The sequence below is a fragment of the Oncorhynchus tshawytscha genome, linkage group LG20 (assembly GCF_018296145.1).
Source record: "Oncorhynchus tshawytscha isolate Ot180627B linkage group LG20, Otsh_v2.0, whole genome shotgun sequence".
Lineage (NCBI taxonomy): Eukaryota > Metazoa > Chordata > Actinopteri > Salmoniformes > Salmonidae > Oncorhynchus > Oncorhynchus tshawytscha.
This window is the reverse complement of record NC_056448.1, coordinates 10,548,814-10,571,470: the sequence shown is the minus strand read 5'-3', so window position 1 is coordinate 10,571,470 and position 22,657 is coordinate 10,548,814. Positions and strand designations below refer to the sequence as shown.

The 22,657-nt window shown below is 44.8% G+C and overlaps 1 protein-coding gene across 1 annotated transcript; it reads left to right on the top strand.

The window, feature by feature from the left end:
* Positions 1-1,565: 1,565 nt before the first annotated feature.
* On the top strand, positions 1,566-20,120 carry LOC112219526 (fibroblast growth factor 10). Its single transcript, XM_024380843.2, has 3 exons — positions 1,566-2,843; positions 17,819-17,922; positions 19,135-20,120. Exons 1-3 carry the CDS (start codon positions 2,519-2,521, stop codon positions 19,324-19,326), a joined length of 621 nt encoding a protein of 206 aa, XP_024236611.1. The 5' UTR covers positions 1,566-2,518; the 3' UTR covers positions 19,327-20,120.
* The last annotated feature ends 2,537 nt before the right edge of the window (positions 20,121-22,657 follow it).

Below are 22,657 nucleotides of genomic sequence, written 5' to 3'. Positions count from 1 at the left end.
ACATACAGCACATATACGGGTTTTGGGGGGCTGCTGCATTGGGAACCCAGGGGGCTGTTGTTGTGGGGGGTTAAGTTCCTTGCTCGAGGGCACAACAGCAGGCAATGGCATCTGGTGCTTGATACCAGCAACCCTCCGGTTGCCAGCTCACTTCCTGATAGATTCCTTTGTTGGGCCTGGGATTTGAACTGGCAGCACTCCGGTTGCTGGCTTGCCTCTCAAACTAACTTCTAGGCCACCTGCCGCCAAAGAGCTCTATTGTCATGTCATCTGATAATAGCACGGGTTCCAATCTAAGTGTGAATGCTGTTTATCAAACTCCAAGCGGTGCTATGGTCAGATGACATGAAATTAGAGCTCTTTGGCCTCAAGTGGTGGGTTTGGCGTCATAAAACAGAAGAACCCCATACCTCATTTAAAATATGGTGGTGCATCTTTGATGTTATGGGGCTATTTTGTTTTCACTGGTCCTGTAGCCCTTGTTAAGGTCAACGGCATCACACACTTTACCAAGTACCAGGACATTTTTGCCAAAAACCACGTTGCCTTTGCCAGGAGACTGAGATTTGGCCACAAGTGGATCTCCAGCAGGACGATAACCCCAAGCACACATAAAAACCCACAAATGAATCATTAATTGACCACAAAAATCAACATTTTGCCTCCGGACTTAAACCCCATTGAATTGAAGAGAGCAGTCCATCAGTGCAGACAAAGGAAATTAAGGACCTGGAAAGATTATGTATGGAGAAATGGTCTAAAATTCCCCATTGTGTTCTCCAATCTCATAAAACATTTTAGAAAAAGGCTCACTGTTGCTATCCTCGCAAGGAATGGGTTCTGGCGTATTGAACACACGGGTGCCAATCACTTTTACCATAATCTTTTTAAGATTTGTTTTATTACTTGTTTAACAAAATCTCTCCCTGAGCTATTATATCAGCATAAAATAATATATTTTCCCTTTTCTTTTTTTACATGCAATACAGCTCAGTATTTGTGTTATTTATTTTATAGTCTTATATAATCTTTATCAACGGTGCCAATAATTATGGACCTGACTGTATTTTAAAGGTACATCTCTGTCGTGTTGATTACCACTCACAATGAAAGGATAAAAAGCAAACTCCTCAGCAAATATTTATTTCTAAAAAGAAGAAGAGGCCCTAAGGAAACAGATGAAGACAACACTCCAAGCCTCACCTTTTAAGGAGGATACCAGCAATGGTCAGAAGCACCCAGGTGGCATTGATAAGAATGAAGTCAATAAGAGACCTAACCTGTCTGGCAACACTTCCACCACTGAAAAAGGAAGACTGTGAAAGACAGGAAAATAGTTAAATATAAAAGATACAGAAGATAGCGGGAGAGGGGGATATGGGAATAGGAAACGAGAGGAGAGAAATTGAGGAGAGAGAATTTCCACAATTCACTCCAAACCTGTTCTGAGCAACTGGTAGGACTTGGACTCAGAAGGGGAGGGAACAGGGTGAGAGGGAGGGGTAGAGGAGAGAAAGAGAGAGAGGGATAGGAGGGGAGAAAAACAACCTCTCCCTTACTCTATCTGACACACACGCACACTCACCCTCACACACACGGACACACACTAGCAACTAAGCAACATAATAAAAAAAAAACTCGCACACATAGATCTTCAAAGCCAACTGGCTTTCATAGACCGCCAATTATCCTAAGAGATTACATCTGGGGGGATTGCGTCAGATAAATAAGGTGAGAAGAGTGACAAGACCCAGTCACCTCAGCGCAGCGAGACAGACAGGGAGAGGAACTCCTCAACAGGGATCCCAACAGGAGAGAGAGAGAGAGGGGCACTCAGAGAAGAGAAGCAGCACGCAGCCACTCCACTCACAGGGACTCAGCTCAGAGAGACGGAGAAAAGAGAAGGAGAGCTCCAGCTCACACTCTACTCTAGCTCAGAGGGACCAGGGCACAGAGACCCAGCGCTTCCATTCTCACTTCCCCCACATAGAGGAGCACAGCACACCAAGAAAGAGACACTCCAGCTAAGAAGCTCTATTAAACAGACAAGTAACTTCAGAGGAACATCCAGAGACCAGAAGAAAAGCAAGGATTACATGATTCCTTTTTTTCCCCCATCCTTTGATTCTTCATTTAGATGAGAAACAGCTGTAGTGTTTATCTTGAGATTTGTTTTATTTATTCATTTTTTTTGAACATTTTTGTTGTCTCCCCGTCCCCTCTTCTAACCCTCCGCTGATCTCATCCTCTCCAGAGGTGGTAGAGGTAGCTTCTCATTAGTATTGTATGAGGAGAGTGAGCGGCAGAGGGCGAGAGGTGCTGGTTTCCCAGTTTTGAGTTATGTATGTTGACACATTCCTTTGGAACACGGGAGGAATAAGCAGCAGAAAGAGCAGCAGCAGTGTTGTCGTCGTCATCCGCCGGGGGTTCCATCTCCCGCTCTCAGCCCTTCTCCCTCTCCCCCATCCAGCATGGTCCTTTCTGTGAGCTTTTCTCCAGTCCTCCCAGCTCCAGTACAATGTGCATATGGACAGTGACTAAGGGTGCCGCCGCCTGGTCCTGCATTCGTCTGTCCATCCTCTCAGTGCTGCTCGTCCTGCTGCTCTGTCCACTGCCCTCCACGTGTCATCCAATTGCACCTGGGGTCGCCACTCGCTCCGTGGCGCGCTTGTCCAGGGCTGCCAACGCCTCTTCAGACACTGTTGTGGGGCGGCATGTGCGCAGCTATAACCATCTCCAAGGAGACGTGCGCAAGAGGAAACTCTACTCCTATCAGAAGTTCTTTCTCAGGATTGATAAAAATGGGAAAGTCAATGGCACCAAAAACAAAGACGATCTCTACAGTAAGTAACCCCCCGGAAAATATGCACTCACTCAGCTTCTGTTTTGCTTCTTTTCTCATCCCTCTCACATGTGAGTCCCGTAGAGTTTGGTCCCCCCACCCACATTATTATGGCACTGCTCTCTGGTTCCCTGCCTTTGATTTGACTCCACTGCCTCCACACATAACACAAACCTTACCTGGTATTGTGGTGGGCATCAGTGGGCATAGATGTGTCTCTGCCTGGGCAGCAGATGGTTCTTGGATAGTGGAAGCAGCATGGTTGTTGCCTCTGATTCAGTGGACTTTCCTTTAGAGCACATCTACTGGAACCAATTAGAAATAGCCCGAATAACCCTTTTCTCTCTGAGCAAATATCTTAGGGATCACATCCCTATATGCTTTCTTTGGTGACTTATTATATTTTATTATTACAATTGTATATGTAATACAACTAGTGCTACTAGTGGCATATATAGTGTTATCATCATTTGAGGTTTTCATCATCATCACTTCCCAGTTGCGTAGCTATGTCCGTCATGGGCTGACATTAATATCTGTATCGAAGTGCTTGTATCCATCCACACCCCTGCTTAGAATGATATCTCTCAGCTCATCGTTATGCTGCTCTAATCACTACACTTGCCTGCCTGGGTACAGTAAATATTACTACGCAGCGAGCGATACCCCAGACCCCTGCCAATGCTCGCAGCACCTGGCCGCCACACGCTCTCTCCAAGCTGGTTGTACACTTTCCCATCAGTGCGCTGTGCGCACATTGGCCCCAATAAAAGAAGGCTTTGCCATGTGGAGCCCATGTGTGCGAGGCTTCTCTTCTCAGACAGTGCCACTCAGACGCTGAGGCTCTGCAAGACATGGCTGAAGGAATTTCAATTAGCAGAGCGTCCTCTCGCCTTCAGCACACTCAGAGTTTAACCATCAGAAGCGGATGTGTCAATAACCACCAAAAGTTCAAGGTTTGAGATCAGGTCGCGACTATAACACCTAGGCTTGATCTACCCTAAAATGACCCTTAATGCTTCAAAACATTTAGACAGAAATGTAATACATAGATTTGTTGAAATCCACTTTACAATATGCTTGCTTGTTTATGGAAAGATGGCAGTTAGAAAGAGAGAAGAAAAAAAGAGAAGTGCGTAGTGTTTTATGGTGAGTGTCCAATGCATGCTGCATGTGAGTGGTTCCCGCCAATAGCCCACCACATGTGAATATAATGCGGTTGTCATTAGCTCCCACAATGACCTTAGGCACAAGCCTGCCTGGTAATAATTCTGAAACCAGATGGACAGAGCACTTCTTGGGGAATTCAGATCCCATGCTGCCCAAATACTGTCCCATTTGAAGTGTAGCTAGACAGGGCTAGGAACGAATGTCTGGGGGGAGGCAGAGGACCTGGGCCTGTTGGAGGCAAAGTGAGAGAACTACCAAGGGGTGATACATCTGAATTGATCAAAACAGCTTGGACACGTGCCACAATTAAACACAAAACATTTTCTATGAATCCAAAAGGAAAATGCCCACCAGGTTGCAGTAATGTTCTCTGTTTCTCTGACTTGAAACCTTGTGGTGAAAAGTCCAAATGTGGCATAAGATAAGATGATAAACATCTCTTGGTTTATGTATTTGGAAACTGCAGAAACTACAGGTGAGACTTCAGACTGGTATTTCAGGTCTCCTGGTTTGGTCCTAGAAAGGGAGACTTGTTGCCTAGTTGAAATGTCTCAGAGCAGCAGTAAGATAGAGAGCTGCTGGGTAATGTTACTACTATTTGTTGGTGGTGGAGGGGGAGATGCTGGGGGAGCGATTGTTTTTGTCCTTGCCCAGCAGTTTGTCCAGTCACAAACCCTGGGACAGCTGAAAAATTAGCAATGAAATGGTGCTGAGTGCATGTTCATCTAGCCTGTCAACTCCTAGTCTGGTAGTATCCTGCAACATCATGGAATTCATTTTGGGGTTAAAATTAACCAAATATTAGAAGACCTTCCTCATCAGGACAGAGACTGTAGTGTGTGGGAACACCTTCACTTCATTAGCTCCAGTTTTCGTGCTGTCCTGAAACATGTTCACTTGGATTGTCTCCAGCATGCGTGAACATGTGTCATACTTTGTGAGGCAAGGCAGACATTGAGGAAGCTGTGTCTGTCTGTAAACTCAGATGTCACTGTAGACTGATGCGTGGCAGAAGATGGTGAATTTGTCTCTAATTACATAGTGTATGACCAGTAGGCATTGCCTGGCCAGGCCTCCACTGCCCACAGAATTGCAGCCTGTTAGGGTCTTTATCCTCTGCAGCTTTGATATGCCCATGTACAGAGGCTAGATGTTTACGTACGGTGGAGTCAGAAGGCGAATGAATGAAAGATCTTCTAATTAAATAAAATTAAGTCTGATAACATAGCTTTTTGAAGAATGACATGATAACCATTGTAGAAATACGTAGGTAGGTAGGCTACACTGTCGGAGCACAAACCTGTGTTCTTAGAGCCTCTTTGTGTGCTGTGTTGGTCAGGTTGGTCAGGTCTGCCGGTCTGTTACCCGGTCCCTTTCTCTCTCTCAGCCCTCTACAAAAGACCTATCTATGTGCGGTTTGAAACCCAATCCAGCCCATATTGTGTGATTCCCTTTCAGAATCCATCTGCTCAGTATTACAGTGTCACACTGCTTTCCTGCACGTTACTCTCCAGTATTAGAGTATTAAGGCGCTGCATGTGTGAACCAAGCAAACAAACGGCTTATTTTCATACTGAATTATTCAACATGTCCAATTTATTTACTGTTCTAATCTAGAATGCCACTGACCAATAACAAACAGTTTATAATAGATGGGTGGGGTTTTTTCTCTCTTAGTGATTTTCTCTCATTTGGCATCTGGGTCCCACTCTCCCTTTCCTCTCCCTTCACTTTGCTTATCAACGAAAGAAATTGGAATCGAAAAAAGCACTCTCTAATAGACGACTGAATTCATCCACAGCGGACTGTGGTCTGAAGTTATATACCTGGGGATACTGGGGAGAAGGGGGTCCGGCTAATGAGCATCATGAGACCCTGACAGTTTTGATTGAGGGGACTTAGGGCAGTTTAGGGTTCAACTGCAGGTTGGATCGTGAGCTCCACAGAGTCCGACTCTTTCCAATCATGTTGCCAACTTTGCGGGCTGTCCATCACGGAGGGGTATTTAGCCCTCGCTCTAATCTAATGCTGCGGAATTAGCATTGCAGGCAATCCCTCACAAAATGGGCTGTTCTAAAGCCAAACTCATTTGTTTTTGTCAAGTTCTAGTGCATTAGGAGATCGTTGATGTGTTGAGCCCTGGAGGAGATGCTGGTGTACAGCAAGCACAGTGAATAAGTAGTATCAGCACTTCTTCTGTCATGTCATGGTCCACTCCTTTCCTTGATGTAGACAAGGACCCTGGACAAGGTGCTGCTTCATTTTAAATTGCAACATTTGATACAGATACCTCTAGATCCATATCCAATGAAGTCAAACTTGGCTGAATCCTGAGCTCCTCTGACTGACTCAAAGTGGCCCTATAACTATCCAACCTAAGAGTGTTTGTTTTCCTCTGCTCTCCTGGCTGGTTCTGTAGCAGGATTCATCATTTCTTGGAAGATTTATGAAAGGAATGGTTCTGACAACAGGAATCCTCTTAAGTGCTGCAAACGAGGTCTTAGCAGCATAGAGAATGGGAGGGCTAGGTAAATCTAGTACTTTTATGGTTCCACCAGACCATAAATGGGGGATGGGGGCTCTGGTGTTCCATGTTTCAGCAGTAGAACCACGTCTTTGCAAAAGAGTGGTACCTATGGCAATGGACTAATATGACTGGTTGGTGACGAACAATCGAAAGGGGCTAGTGAAAGCTTTTTCTCAGGCCATAATTATAGTTTTTGGCCCCGACATGCTTCATCGTGAGCCTCATGGCGGTGTTGGAACGCAAGGCCGTGTGTTTTCTCACTGATTTGTGTTTCTCTTAGCAAGAGTGTGGTTGTGTGTGTGTGTCTTTATAATGTGTTTATGAGAGGATAGCAAGAAACCATGTTGTGAAATGTGTAAATGTATGTTGTAACTGCACCCGTCTGCACCACATGGATGGCACTCTCTCTTGAGTGTTCTCCTCCTCTCTGTGGTTATAGTGCCCATGTGTGGCTCTCGTGGGAAATCTTAACCACACGGGCAATACAAGTGAGTTATGAGGATTGTGTAGATGTACAAAAGGTTCGTGTCAGTGCTTTAAAAAAAAATCTATTTGACCCTAACATCTTCATAGGCTTTCTCTTTTCTGATTCATAAATAATTGTTTGGCCAGGGGTCTAGAGAATGTACGGGATGTGTCCAATTGGCTGCTACGTCCTGTCCGTTTACACTTATAATTAGAAGCAACATGTTTAGGGATTATTTGAATCTAGGCCTGTTACGTAGCATAACAGTATAACAGCAGTTGGTAGAGTCCGGCGGAGTGTGGGTTTAATTCCCGCTGGCCCACCCATATGGAAATGAGGGCATGCATGACTGGAAATGGATTTGGATAAAAGCATTTGCTAAATGGCATGTATTATTATTATTATTATTATTATTATTATTATTATTATCCCCATAATACCTTCATCAGTGGAAGAGGCTGCAGCCTCAGCCAAAAGGGAGTAATTAAAAGCCACTGGCACAGGACCCCCCTACAACCCCTGCACCCTCCTACACCCCCTACACCCCCGGGTCGTTAGACTTGTGTCGACACTTTCTGCCTTTAGACCTTTCCAGCAGTATCTCCCTTATCGCAGGGGAAGTTGGAGCTGTTTAAACAGGTTGTGCATTCACGTAGATTTGTGAAGGCCTACTGTACAAATCGGTTTTGTTTAAAGTGTGAAAGTTATGATTCATATTGAAATTGAACCTCAATGATTGAAGGCAAGCCAGTTCTTTACAAACTTAAGACTTTATCATTCGCTCATCTTCAACTAACCCCTCTTGAACAAGAAGGTTGGCCAGGGAAGCCTAGATTTGTCTCTCAAGCATCTTGTTGTTTCTGCCCCTACGTTTGCTCTATTTAGAGTTCAACATGGAGGTATGGATGTCCAGATGTATGACTAACCTTTGACCCCATTACTTGAAGAGAGGGTCATTTGTGCCAGGGTTAGTTTAAAGGAGAACACCACTGTCTCCCCACTATCATTTTGTCCTGTCTGTCTCTAACAAGCTGCAGTCAGAGAGTGGTGTGTGTGTGTGTGTGTGTGTGTGTGTGTGTGTGTGTGTGTGTGTGTGTGTGTGTGTGTGTGTGTGTGTGTGTGTGTGTGTGTGTGTGTGTGTGTGTGTGTGTGTGTGTGTGTGTGTGTGTGTGTGTGTGTGTGTGTGTGTGTGTGTGTGCGTGTGTGTGCGTGTGTGTGCGTGTGTGTGTGTGTGCATGCGTGCATGCGTGCGTGCATGTGTATGTTCAAATAAGGAAAGCTAGCAGTTTTCATATTTTTCTATGCGGTGACTCTGACCAAAGTCGCAGGGGACAAGGAGGAACTGAGGCATCGCTCTCTGTACTCACAATTTTCCCCTATTCTTTAAAAATAATTATTTACGCATATTCTTTCAGTGTTTCCTGATATTCACCCATCAATTTACTGTTGTGTCAATCATTGACTCATCTGAACATTTTTGTAATAAAACACAGACTTGGTGAACCGCATGCTGTCCTGCCACTATACCATCCAGCCACCTCTTTATTCTGTCAGTCAGCAACCTCTCTGGAAACGTCAAAACTTCACTGGGCAGTTCTCTTCTCTGAAGAATGGATTATAATTCCCTGGAATTTTAAATTGGCCATCTTTGTTTTGATTAACTGGTTTTGAGTTTTCAATGTTTACCTTATGTGCGGATTCAATACCCTCACAGACGTGCAGGATTGGACTTATATTCCTTAAACCAAACCAGAAAGTCAAAGGCTCACAATTCGGAATAATGATTCAACAGAAGAGCAACTTTTGAACATACCTTCAGCTCTGCAATAGTATGTTGCTGCCCAGAGCGCAGGATTGGCTAAGATACATGGCATTTCCTCTATTTTGGAAGATGCACTGCTAAATCTAACCTGGTAAGGCATCCATGGTATAGGCCAATGTAGTTTAATGGTAGGCTGTCCAGGTGAAAGAAATGGGAGCATGTTTCATGTGTTTGGGTGCTGCAATGTTACAAACATTCGCTAGATTAGGTCAAAGTCGCCAACATTGAGAACCACAGACATCACAACACATTCAAGATGTATGTACACACACATACACACACACACACCGAGTGTGGTGGGACAGATGGAAGTCTGGGAGAGAGAGAGAGGAGAGAGAGTCTTAATGGAATCATCAAAGGTAGCGCAGGGAGACCAGTGCTCGGACCAGAGACGCATCTGGACAGCCCGTCCCATTTTAAAGGAGCAGGCAGGAATGCCAGCTAATTACCCATTGCGTGCGCAAGAGGCAGGGACGTGGGGGGCACTAGGAGGGCTGTCCTGAGGCAACTGGTGGCTGAGCAGGAGTCCTGGATCTTATCCGTCACAGATCCTATATCCAGACCCCCACTGCTTTACTGGCCACTAATGCAACACGTTCCCACACTGGACCAACGCTGGCCCAACACTGTCCCCATACACATGGGTGCCTGCTTTGACATTTATGAGAGGGAACAGAAGCCTATGTGCCGCCACGTGTGTGTTTGTGTGTGTGTTTGTGTGTGTGTTTGTGTGTGTGTTTGTGTGTGTGTGTGTGTTTGATGGTGACAGAGTAAAGTGTGAAAAAGTATGCGTTACATGCTCGAATCCTGCCCGAAATCTGGAGGGACCTAAAGACAACAGATCGAACACAACAACCAGAGGAAAAGCTGTTGATGCACTTTCAGCAGGAAATGTTGAAAGTTGTGGTGATAGGCTCTGGAGAGGATTAGTTTGTTAGGCCTAGTGCTTGAGTGCTGCAGTGCATTGTACTTTCCCCAGCAGTAAAAAGGCATCTGGACTTCAAAAACATGGGACCTTAAATCCCAATGACCCCGGGTTCATGACATAACATGACTCAAAAGAGTCTATAGAATGTCCAGAACAATTGGAATCACAACATTATGTTTTTTTGTATAGTATGCAAAATGCAAGAAAGGTTATAAATGACCTTGCCAGATCAAACCCGTAAACACACATTCATATGGTAAGTTTTGACATTTACTGGCATAGGTACTATGCTGCAGAACCAATAGCATTGGGTAAATCACATTATCTGAGAAGACTGCATTTTTTCTGAAACCACCGTGAACATCAACATGCACTTCATTTGGTTTGCAACGTCCTTAAAACCACCATGACATAATACACAGTGGTGCTATTACCCGGCATGGTAAGCTGATCTCAAACCATGCGAATGTGAATGCTCTGTCTCAGAGAAATCTAATGCTATCTGTTGGCTGGAAAACAGAGCTCAGGTATTTGAAACAACACATTTATACTCATTATAGGTGATTATTTTCTTCTGAGTATCTGGATTTGCTTTTAATCATGCTTTGCTGCCAGGTTTAAAATCACACACAGCTTGACAGTGTTTCTCCCGTGTAAGACTGCTGTGGATCCACGTTTCAGGCAAAGAAAACAATATTGACAGTAAGATGGATAAGAAGTATTAGATGTACAACTTCTGTGTGGGGATGGATCTGAAACACAACTTAACAGCCTCATGAAACCAAAATAAAATATGACTTAACTGTCGCTAGGTGAAGATGATGACAATGAACAAGCGATGTTTTCATTGGATGTTGCTCACCGCCCACTATTTAGCACCAATAGGCTAGATTTACACCGCATCCATCACAAGCTCGCGTCCCATTACACCATGAATAAGTTGAAAGCACCCTCATACAGATTTAGCCAGTCACCGATGAGTTACTAGCAATTTACATGAGTAACCCCTATCGTGGTGTAAAATATCTGTGAAAAGTAACTAATAAACAAAAAGTTATTGAGTAGTTATAAATTATAATGACAGTGGATGGCGAAAACATCCTCAAGTTTTCTTTTGCACAAACCTTTTGACGGCTTGTCCAGCTGGAGTGGGATATTGTCCGACTTTATCTACCCCAATACTTAAATTACTCACAAAGTATACAATTCCCACAACGCCACACTGGCGTTTGTGTTTCTCAATGGATCTAGTGTTCCTCGTGCCCTTAACGCTGAAGTCATTCCACGGATATGAACCCCTGTGTCATAGTGAATTGGACAGATCGTCAATCAGGCTGTCGCCAGTTGTCGGAGGGAGGATCTCTCGCCTTAGATGTTAGTCACTCTAACCTCAAGTAATGCAAATCAAACTTGGGATTGTTGAAAAGTGGAAACAAAACATGAAGGACAGTTTTTGTACAGAAACCTAACACTCTTAGAAGTGACACATTTAGTATATTTCCTCAAAGAGCATTTGAATTCATTGTTTTAATATAATATATAATTGTCAGTATATATCTCTAAAATCCCAACATCCTCCCTCGTGTGAAAATAAATCATAATTTTCTTTGAAAGTTGTACCTCAAGTGGTACCTCAAGTGGTAAAACCGGTTTTATAATTGAAAATGCAGACATTTACACGTACCTAACCATCTCATATCCAGTCATGGGCCATACAATGGGAGCAGAGCAGCAATATAATCTTCAAACGGGCCTAAGATAAACTGGGGAAACACTTTTACAGCCCTCCCTAACCTTAAGTTCATCTGGAGTCACCACTGACCATGTTTAGGAGGCAGTGGGGAGTTTGTAGGGGAGATGAGGGGTGTAGAGTGGGGTTGGTGGGGGGAGAGCTGTGTTGTTCTGCAGCCTAATGAAGCCGGCCCCTAAAGAGAGCCCAGACCCTGCTGCACTGATCTCTCAGGAGCCTGGGAGCCAGAGGCCTGTGGAGGCCAGATCAAAGGTGCGAGGCACTGCTGTCAGGAGCCAGCCCAGGGTCAAACCCAGTTCCTCAGCCCCCCCTGCCCTGCCCTGCCACTACCTCAGCCCCTGCTCTGCCCTTCCACTACCCCCCCCTGCCACTACCCCAGCCACCCCCTTTCCTACCTCTACTCCAGTCCCCCAGGCCCCTCTACCGCCATTAACCCAGCCCCCACCCTTGCCCTGCCACTACCCCAGCTCAGGCCCAGCCCCTTCTGCCACTACCCCAAACCTTCCTGGCCACTACCCCAAACCTTCCTGCCACTACCCCAACCCCTCCTGCCCCCCCCACATCTCCTGTCAAAACCCCAACCCCTCTGGCCAAAACCCCAAACCTTCCTGACATTACCCCAACCCCCCTGCCCCCCACATCTCCTGTCAAAACCCCAACCCCTCTGGCCAAAACCCCAAACCTTCCTGCCACTACCCCAACCCCTCCTGCCCCCCCCACATCTCCTGTAAAAACCCAACCCCTCTGGCCAAAACCCCATCCCCTCCTGACACTACCCCAACCCCTCTGGCCCCTACCCCCACCTCCAACCCCTCCTGCCACTACCCCAGCCTCTGCTGCCACTACCCCACCTCCTCCTGCCACTACCCCATCCCATCCGGCCCCTACCCCTACCCCCAGCCCCAAACCCTCCTGTCACTACCCTAAACCTTCCTGCCACAACACCAACCCTTCCTGCCCTTACCCCCAGCCCCAACCCCTCCTGGTATTACCCCACCCCCTCATGCCACTACCCCAACCCCTCCGGCCACAACCCCAACCCATCTGGCCCCTATCCCCAGCCCCAAACCCTCCTGCCACTACCCCACCCCCTCATGCCACTAACCCAGCCCCCCTTTAATAGGACATGAGCTGCCTCTACACCCCTGAATCTGGAAGGTTAATAGGAAAGACTTGCCTGTTGTTGATGAGAAAAGGTATTTCTCTCAGAATAGGGCGTGCATTGTATGTTCTGTAGTAGTGTGTAGTCTTCTATACATTACACAGCGATAGAAGTGGGGGAGGCTCAGTGGTAAAGCTGGCTGGATGAAGCTACAAATGTGAAAGCATTTTGAGGTCATTTTGACAAGATGCGATAACGGGAGTTCTGTCACCCTGCCAAGAAACCACGGCCTTATGTGGAGATAGGGGGTCTGTGGGAGGAGGGGTGGAGAGAGGCCACCTACAGAGCCTAGGATAGAAGCCAAGGCTGCTGCCGATGGGAGTCACACCAGGCGGTTGACTTGACCACCCAATGGACAGTCCACCAGCAGAACTGAACTGAGCCACCAGACGACTGTCTGCTCTCCAGTAACGCTGTAATTAGCAGCCACAGCCTCTGCCAATGGTACTGTAAGAGAAACCCAAGAAACACAAATTACTCAAATACTGTGAACCCACATCGACCAATTGAGGTTGAAAAGAGAAAGAAGTCAGATGACTCACCTTATCTAAAGAAAGATATTTCAGAAATGTTTTACCTGCACTCATACGGTATCTCATTACACCATAAACACACGGCCTCTTCTTGTGTGCAGCAGTAAATTCCTTTAGTGAGGCAAGCAAACATTGGACCTCAAATCTAGGTAGCACAAATACAGCTTCATAGAGTGAAATGAGGCGGAAAACTGATTTTGGACTCTTATATAGTCTTGTCCATACTGTATCTGGAACTAACCCTTCATTAGCACTGAAGACTGCAGTCGACTGTTACAGGACCTTGGGGCCTGGTTTTTATTAATCTGCCATATAAAACTAACACAGTCCTGTTATATACACAGGTGTTTGTCTTCGTAGTTTCTGAAAAATGTCGATTGCAGAATGTCAGCACCTTTTTTTCTTGTTTGTTAAGAAAACTCTGGTTATTACACTTTCAATATTGGTCATAAAACTGTTTCGCTGCACTTAAAAGTTCACCCTCACAAAATATAAATAAAAGTTTTGGGCAATGTGTCAACCAGAGGTAGAAAAAAAACAACCCCCCCAAGCATAAAAAGAAACCAGAGTGAGGAGACAGGAACGGGGGCAGAACGGGGAGAAAGATAGAGGGAAACAGATGCGCAGAGATAAGCGACGGATAAGAGAGAGAGGAACGAAGCAAAGAGAGAGAGAGTAAGGATACTCGTTTTACTGTTGTGAACTGAGGGGCTGAAGAAAAATGGGTCTGGCCCTGTGCTGTGCTGTCCTGTGCTGTGCTGTCCTGTGCTGTGCTGTCCTGTGCTGTCCTGTGCTGTCCTGTGCTGTCCCTGTGCTGTCCTGTGCTGTGCTGTGCCTGTGCCTGTGCTGTGCTGTGCTGTGCTGTGCTATGCTGTCCTGTGCTGTGCTGTCCTGTGCTGTCCTGGGCTGTCCTGTGATGTGCTGTCCTGTGCTGTCCTGTGCTGTGCTGTGCTGTACTCTCCTGTGCTGTGCTGTCCTGTCCTGTGTGTCCTGTGCTGTCCTGTGCTGTCCTGTGCTGTCCTGTCCTGTGCTGTCTTGTGCTGTCCTGTGCTGTCCCCTGTGCTGTGCTGTGCTGTGCTGCCCTGTGCTGTCCTGTGCTGTCCTGTCCTGTGCTGTCCTGTGCTGTCCTGTGCTGTCCTGTGCTGTCCTGTCCTGTGCTGTCCTGTGCTGTGCTGTCCTGTGCTGTGCTGCCCTGTGCTGTGCTGTCCTGTGCTACCCTGTCCTGTGCTGTCTGTCCTGTGCTGTCCTATGCTGCCCTGTGCTGTGCTGCCCTGTGCTGTCCTGTCCTGTGCTGTCCTGTGTGCTGTCCTGTCCTGTGCTGTCCTGTGCTGTCCTGTGCTGTCCTGTGCTGTGCTGTCCTGTCCTGTCCTGTCCTGTCCTGTGCTGTGCTGTCCTGTCCTGTGCTGTCCTGTCCTGTGCTGTCCTGTCCTGTCCTGCTGTCCTGTCCTGTGCTGTCCTGTCTGTCCTGTCCTGTGCTGTCCTGTGCTGTCCTGTCCTGTGCCGAGCTGCCAGGAGCAACATGTTTCAGTCTCTGGTCTGTTCAGTGCCGCCGTATTGTTGCAATTTAAGCCTTTTGTTACAGCCCTGCCTTTCAACTCCAGAGTACAGGTGATGGTTCTGGTGACTTGGCAAGGGGGTCATAAAAAAGTGTTTCGCTTTAACGCGCCACATCAAACGGCCCAAAGCAAACGGCGAAAACAGGTGCCTGACTTTCAACACGGCAGAGATAGATCTTATTTTGACATTGCAAGTTTACCTAAAATACTGCAGTGTCACTTATATTACAGGGGAGCTCAGACTTGAAACTGGTTTTGAACCATTCACTCTTGTTCAGATGGGGAAGGTGTTTGTGACTGTGTCTGAGATCTGGCATGCCTACTACTTACTGAAACGACATACTGTGTACTAATAGTACGACATACTACAGCATTTAGAACATACTGTTTAGTAAAGCTAATGCAGTAAGCAGCAAATAACAGGATACTAGGCTCATCCTACTGAGAATTTGTAACCTAAAGCAAAATTGCATTGATTCTTGCCTTTTGTTAGTTTTGGTCAGGTGCAGCACGTCCCCTCAGCTGATTCGCAGCTGTTATCAAACACACGTGTCTGGAAAGACAAATCTCTTCCTTAACAGTGTGCAGTGAATTCTACTAGATGAAACGCCGAAATGAGTCTGACATCCCGGCATGTAAAGTATACAACATTTTAGGAAATTCCACGTACTATAAAATGTAATTTTTTTCACATACCCTAAAATGCCTATTTAGAACGCAAAGACGGGTATTTCGGAATGGCCTGTGTGTTTGTGTGTTTAACTGTGAGTCAGTGTGAGTTTGTAGGTGCATGTCTTTGCAGTGTATTGTATTTCCGTACAATTGAGTTACTCAAAGTGGTCTCCATAAACCTGTATCAATTGGCATTGCCTCTCTCTCTCCTTCCTTCTCTCTCTCCCTCCCTCTCTCTCTCCCTCCCTCCCTTTGATCAGGGATTATTCCCCTCTAATCCCACTGACTGTCATCCAATTTCTCTTCTCCTCCTTTCATCCCTCCCTTCCCCTCCCCTGTTCATGAACCTGAGGGAAGGCAGAAGAGCAGAGACCAGGCCGGATAACCTTACCACCACACTCAATAGCTGTGTGCAACCAGAGCCCATACGGAAGGGGCTCTCTCACGCCCGCTGTGTATAAAGAAACCTGTCTAATCCGCCTGTTGAGTGGCGGCCACACTGCTTGTTTTGCCGGTTCACAGGTGCAGATAAAACCTCACCGCCAATTCATGCTAAATGGTTTAGCTTAGGCATTGACAATGTACTAGGAGTTCGTTTTCACAGTACGGGGACTGGAATGTCTTTATTTTGTACACTGCATCAATGGAATTATTCATAGTTGTATGGTGTCATGAGTTTTATACAAGCACTTTTAGAAGTATGCTTATATGTTTTCGCACTCCTCCTGTGTTACACATCCAAGGTACAATTTCAGTCTTCGACTGTGGAAGTAAAATTAGGGGGTGGGGAGTCTGAAAAGAGGTCATGACCTTTGAGTAAAATCCACAGCTGCAGACTGTATTGGTTCAAAGTTTAAATTGGTTTACATGGGAAAGTCCATGGCAGGGGTAGACTAGAGTCCCCAAGTGAGATACTCTTACGCAAAACTGTTAACTATAACATGTAACCCAGTACAGGGACAGGACACAGCCCAAATAGGAAGATATGGAGAGGAACGATATGTCCAGTTGAACAAGTACTTAAGGATAAATGCCTGAGCAATTTACCCCTGATCAAAGAATCCTGCAACAGCCCTCCTAAAACGGGGTCCCCCCTCGTCTCAGGAGGTGCATAAAATCACTCCAGGACAGCAGGATGTTACAAATGTGTGTCCCAGGAGTAAGAAAGGGGGATGGCACGAAAAAAGATGTCAGCGGGGGGGCATTAACAGGTGCCATTAACTACCCTGACTCTGGCCTGTCAAAGGCCACCTTGTGAGGAGGCGATATCTACTGTCCTCTGACCCAGGCTAGGAGGCTCCACACTGGGTCAGACCAGCCACCTCCCTGCCTCCCTGCTTGCTACAAAGACCAACTTCTACCAGAATTGGTCCTGAGCTAATCCCCCCTAACCCATGATAGCTTTATGGGTTTATATAATTGACTTTAGGATGAAGGAGACTGGTTACCACATCTTAAGTCCCTAATTGGTTCAAGAAACATTCAGACTGCAAACTGATATGGACATTTTTGCTTTCGCCAGCGTGCCGCTCCACTCCGAAAACAAACAAAAGCAAAGAAATGTTTTTTCCAAAGCTTAGCCCCAGCCAACGCCTCTCACTCAGGGCTTATGGCCCGTTAGCATGGGAATGAAATGGCGGCTCAGCCTGTCTGTTCTCAATGACTGGCACAGAGACACACAGCCAGGCAGCCAGGCAGTGGTTTACTGGGGGGGATCAAGCAAAGATGATTGTGATTATTCAAAACATGGTCAGGGATAACAGGCAGGGATAACAGGCAGGGATAACAGTGTGACTCTACCCCCGGTGTGACTCAGTAGACAAGGCCTGCAGTTATTATACCTTTTTATGTAGATATGTTCAGTAAACATCCCGGAAAAGACGGTAGTAACTGACAACATCATGGACTACAACATACTGTATCCACTTACATTCACTGTAATACTTAATCAACTGGCCTGCATGCTATAACAGCAATTATAAACTGGGTAGTTCGAGTCCTGAATGCTGATTGGCTGACAGCCGTGGTATATCAGACCGTATACCACTGGTATGACAGAACATTTATTTTTGCTGTCCTAATTACGTTGGTAACCAGTTTATGATAGCAATAAGGCACCTCAGGGTTTGTGGTATATGGCCAATATACCACGGCTAAGGGCCGCGTTGAGTTGTGCTTAGAACAGCCCTTAGCCGTGGTATATTGCCCATATACATCACCCCCTCATGCCTTATTGCTTAAATAAACAGTGGAGCCTATGCAGTCAAAAACACAGACACTGCCAGCTTTTACAAGCATTCTTTCTCAATGCAGTTCAGTTATTCATTGACTATCACTTCAGTGTATTGGCCTGGTATAACTAACCTATAATGTGTCTGTGTGTCTTCCAGGTGTGCTGGAGATCAAGTCAGTGGATGTTGGGATTGTGGCCATCAAGGGGCTCAGCAGTAACTTTTACCTGGCAATCAGCAAGAAAGGAGAGCTGTATGGCGCGGTAAGTTTAGCCTGTGCTGAAATTCACACACAGAATAACAATATCCCTACAGCAAAATGGAGCTAATTATTTGGCTGAGTATACAAACTCCCCATTAGACTGACTCAGTGTTCAGAACACTCACTAGTTAGTTGCCAGGTAGTGTTTTTACACTGCCACCTTACTGTTGAAAATAACTCTCTTCCATACTATACTCTCCTAAGGAGCTGGCCCCTTTGATGTTGTGTGAGAGCTCTTCTCTCCTCTGTCCCCGGGCCCTTAGAGAAGCCTGGGGTTGTTTTAAAGGACAGTTCCCCTCCACTGCCCGTAAATAATCCCCTAGTACAAGTCGGCCCGGCCAAAAGAGTTGTCGTCTTGGAGAAAGTAAGCCGAGACGCCCCTGCCGTCCCTCTCTCCCAAACACACAGATCCTCCCATATACCACACCATCCTTGTGCTCCACTCTATTCAGACCAGAGAAACACAATACAACAGCCCCCATTCTACTAAAAGCCCTCAAGGGCTACCGGTACTGTTTCATGTGCTCTCACACATCATCTGAAACATAACAGTGAAAGGCTGTTACTACGGCTCTTTTAGTAGTGAAATCAGATGAAATGAGACACAAAAAGCATTCTAGCTAGGAAACACAATTCCCATGACGTATTATAAAGTGTCACACCAAGGTACTGTCATTCACTCAGTAAAGCATTGGTGGCATATCTGTCCCTCATTACACACGTATTATATTATAGTTAGCTGGTTCTACATTCATATATTCCATTTTGTGGGAGATTATTTTCACACAAGTTTCCATGAGAAAGAGGTAGCCGAACGTGAGTTGAACCCAGGGCAGCGTTTCCAAAATATTCTCATATGATTTGGGAACATTCAGTTTACTTCTGGATTCAATTTGAACAGCTGTGGCTAAAGAGCATTTAGGAAAGGAACATTCTTTACAGGGTCACAACTGTATCCCTTTTTTTTGTCTAGTTAGTCAGGACACTAAATGACAAGAACAGTCTGTTAGAAGCCTGATGAACCCCACTGCCATTATGCAAGAATGTATTTATATTGTTGTTAACTTGCCTTATTGGAGCCAACCAACCTGGATATCTGGATGAGAACTTCTGCTTACTGAATAAATAATGCAAATGTAGACCCCAGTTTCATTGCCTGTGCTGCCAAAGTTGTCGAATCACTCACAATTTGTTTTTCTTGTTTGTTCACCAGAGGGACTTTGGTGTTGACTGTCGGTTGACCGAACGGATTGAGGAGAACAGGTACAACACCTATGCCTCAGCCGAGTGGCGGAACAAGAAGAAGCCCATGTTCGTGGGGCTGAGCGCCAACGGCAAGCCCATGAGGGGCAAGAAAACACGAAGGAAAAACACTGCCACCCACTTCCTGCCCATAGTGGTGTAGCCACCGCATTGGACAGTTCCTTCCCCTGGGAATGTTTCACTGCACTGAGGAAAGACTGGGAACCATTAAAGACATAATGGAGTCATATGCAGTCAAAGTTTTTGATTTGCAAAGACTATACGTATTTTCTGAAAGGAAGGCACTATGTAAAGGAACTGTTTGAACTCATTGTCGCGGAGTCTGACTGATGATGGTACAGATTTGTTTTTAAGTTATGATTCGGCACAGGAGAAAATATGAAACATTTTTCTGTGCCAAATCATTTTCAATGGGTGAACTGTTGGAGACAAAACTGAATACTGAATAAGAGGACAAAAAAAGGACACTGATTCAGCGTCACTGAAGACAGGGACAAAGGGCAGAGTGTACCATGTGTATTTGTCTGTGTGATGATCTGTGGATGCAGTTACATGTATTTATGCTGTACTAACTCATACGAGGAACTGAAATTGACACTCATGCTTTGTGATAGACACGTACAGTACTGGAAGCACTTGGGTGACTTAGGTGTGATGGAAGAGAAGCTGGGCCATGGAGTGAGTCATATGCAGAGAATTTAGTCAAGATAGCACCATAGCATAAACCTTATTAACATGCAAGTTCACTGTATTGGGTATTTCCATTCCTTTACCTGACTGCTTTAAAATAAATTATTTATTTTATGTAATATTTAAAGAAACCAAAAAGACCAAAAATATGGAATGGACAAATTCATTATTTTTATCATTTATGCTCTTCTTTTTAAATACTAATCTATCGTTTAAACATGAATAAAATAAATATATTTCTCTTTACTATGTATAATTGTCTATTTGTAGATTTACACCTATTTATTTCACAATACCACAAGCACTACACAGCACAGATTATGAATTGTAGGTCTAAACTCAGCTTTTGTTGTTCATTTACTATAGCTACAAAAGCAGTTGCAAATCACATGCCTGTATCAACAGCAGTATTACGTGGTCAGAGTAACAAATGAATGGAGACTGTGGTATGCTTTTTGACATATCAACTAACAACTACCAACCCTTTCATGAATTACTTGGGTACTGTAGGTAGGCTACAGGTATGAAAAAAGTCTGATTTCCTAGCAGTTGGAGCAGAAGGAAGGTGCTGTTTAGAAGCTCGTCAAGACGCCAGAAAATCCAATAAGTCAATTTGACAGCTTGTTCCTAAATTCATTCATAACTCAGGGATTGACTTTGTGGTTTCACAGTGGAAAATGTAGACAAACAAACAAACCTCAAACTGGGGTACATTCTGTGCAAGATTCATATGCCAGCCAGTGTTTTTAGAGAAAACAAGGAGCGGACCCTTAGGAGTTCGCAAATTCTTCAATCCTTAATAACGGAAATACAGATAAGGTAAGGCTATGGACATTGGACATCTACAGCCCACAAAAATACACAAATCGATAACCAGCCAAAGAAGACAACATACAGGAAATACAATGTGACAGTTTCAGTCTGCTTTACAGATCTTGCAGTTGACAAAATTGCAGAGATTTTACCAAAAACAACTGTAACATTTCAAAACAGAAGAGGATTACTGCAACCTAAAAACATTCTAGAAGCACTTTTTTCACATTTAAAGTATCAGATATCTCATTGACATCTGAAAAATATTGTTTTTTGAGCTAAATTGTGAGTAGTTCAGTTGTCTTCACAGATTTCAGCACTGTTAAGCAGACCGCATAAAGTGGAGATTTGGAGTTCTTCACTGAGTCGTAAAGGATACATCTGTTCTTTTATCTCTTCCCAACAAAGGGTACATTTCATGTGGAGCTACGACCATGAACATGGCCTCTCTCTACGTAGGGCAAACAATTTCGTCTTTAGGGTTAAAAGCTTTCTCGAGGTGGCATAGCAGCAGAGCACGTTTCACCTTGACCTGTGATGTACAAATCATGTTCTTCCCCCTCTGCCTTCCTAGGGAGGCAGAGGGCATATGGTATAACATAAATATTAGAACGTTGTTTGTGAGCTGATTCTAATTAAGCATGACGTAACGTTTCATTTCTTCTCCTCGTAACCTCCAGATCAGTTCCAGCAAATAGCAGGATCAGACAGGCATCAGGACACACGAGCACAAAACACAACCATACAGTACACCCACCACCACCACCATCCCCGCCCAAGGGTGTGTTCAGGATTGGATCAATCACTATCAATAGTCCAACATCTGTTGCTTTCTGAGGTTATTTCTGAGTGAGATGGAATCTAAAATCTCTCTGTTGATCATGTGGTGTTTGTATTAAGGGACTATATATGTCGTTGGACTCAATAATCCAAAATGTGCAATTGTTATGTCAAAGCGTGATTAAGTATGATGCATTTGAGCACACTTCAAAATGGCCTTTCCTCTTAACAGGACGTTCAAGCTCTGTTTATATGATTACTTGGGTGTTCTGTAAACTACATATCATGTACAATTAGACTGAAATGTATTCAAGACACGAGCAACATATTTTTTTCCTTTATGAAATTCAAGGGCTAACATTCCTCAGAAAAAAGTGTTTATTTTGTTGTTATTCTAGATTGTAGGCCTAGATATCTGAATACCAGGTTCAAGCTATACTTTTTTTTTATAGTACATCTATTACATAACTTGTCTTAAACATCTAAATACACTTTTGACACAACACTCCAAAAGCAAGTCCTGCAGGCTCTAGTTTTGTCTTATCTTGATTATTGTCTAGTCATGTGGTCAAGTACAGCAAAGAAAGCCCTAGTTAAGCTGCATCTGGCCCAGAACAGTGGCGCCTTTTCATTGTAATCAGAGGGCTAATATAAATCCTATGCATGCCAGTCTCTTTTAGCTAAGAGTTGAGAAGAGAGCATCACTTCTTCTTTTTGTAATAAACATGAATTTGTTAATTGTTTGCAGAGTCAATTTACACACAGCTCTGACTTACACACTTGCCAGACATGCCACCAGGGGTCTTTTCACAGTCCCCAAATCCAGAACCAATTCAAGAAAGAGTACAGTATTATATAGAGCCATTTTTTATTGCATCTCATATTGCTCAAATGAACAGCAAACCTGGTTTCAAAAAACAGATAAAGTTCAAGGCGCAACGCCTCTCCCCTATTTGACCTGGATATTTTGTGTGTATGTATTGATATGTAGGCTATGTGTGCCCTTTTCAAATGTATGTAGTTCTGTCCTTGAGCTGTTCTTGTCTATTAATGTTCCGTATTATGTCGTGTTTCATGTTTTTTGTGGACCCAGGAAGAGTAGATGCTGCTTTTGCAACAGCTAACATGAATCCTTATAAAATACCAAATACCACAAATGTGTTTTCTGATTGCTGCAGGAAAAGGTACAT

Bases quoted from the DNA above. Each gene is read 5' to 3' on its own strand.
- LOC112219526 (XM_024380843.2), top strand. From the start codon at position 2,519: ATGTGCATATGGACAGTGACTAAGGGTGCCGCCGCCTGGTCCTGCATT. The intron at 2,844-17,818 runs GTAAGTAACCCC...TGTGTCTTCCAG, and splicing joins AAACAAAGACGATCTCTACA to GTGTGCTGGAGATCAAGTCA. The intron at 17,923-19,134 runs GTAAGTTTAGCC...TTTGTTCACCAG, and splicing joins AAGGAGAGCTGTATGGCGCG to AGGGACTTTGGTGTTGACTG.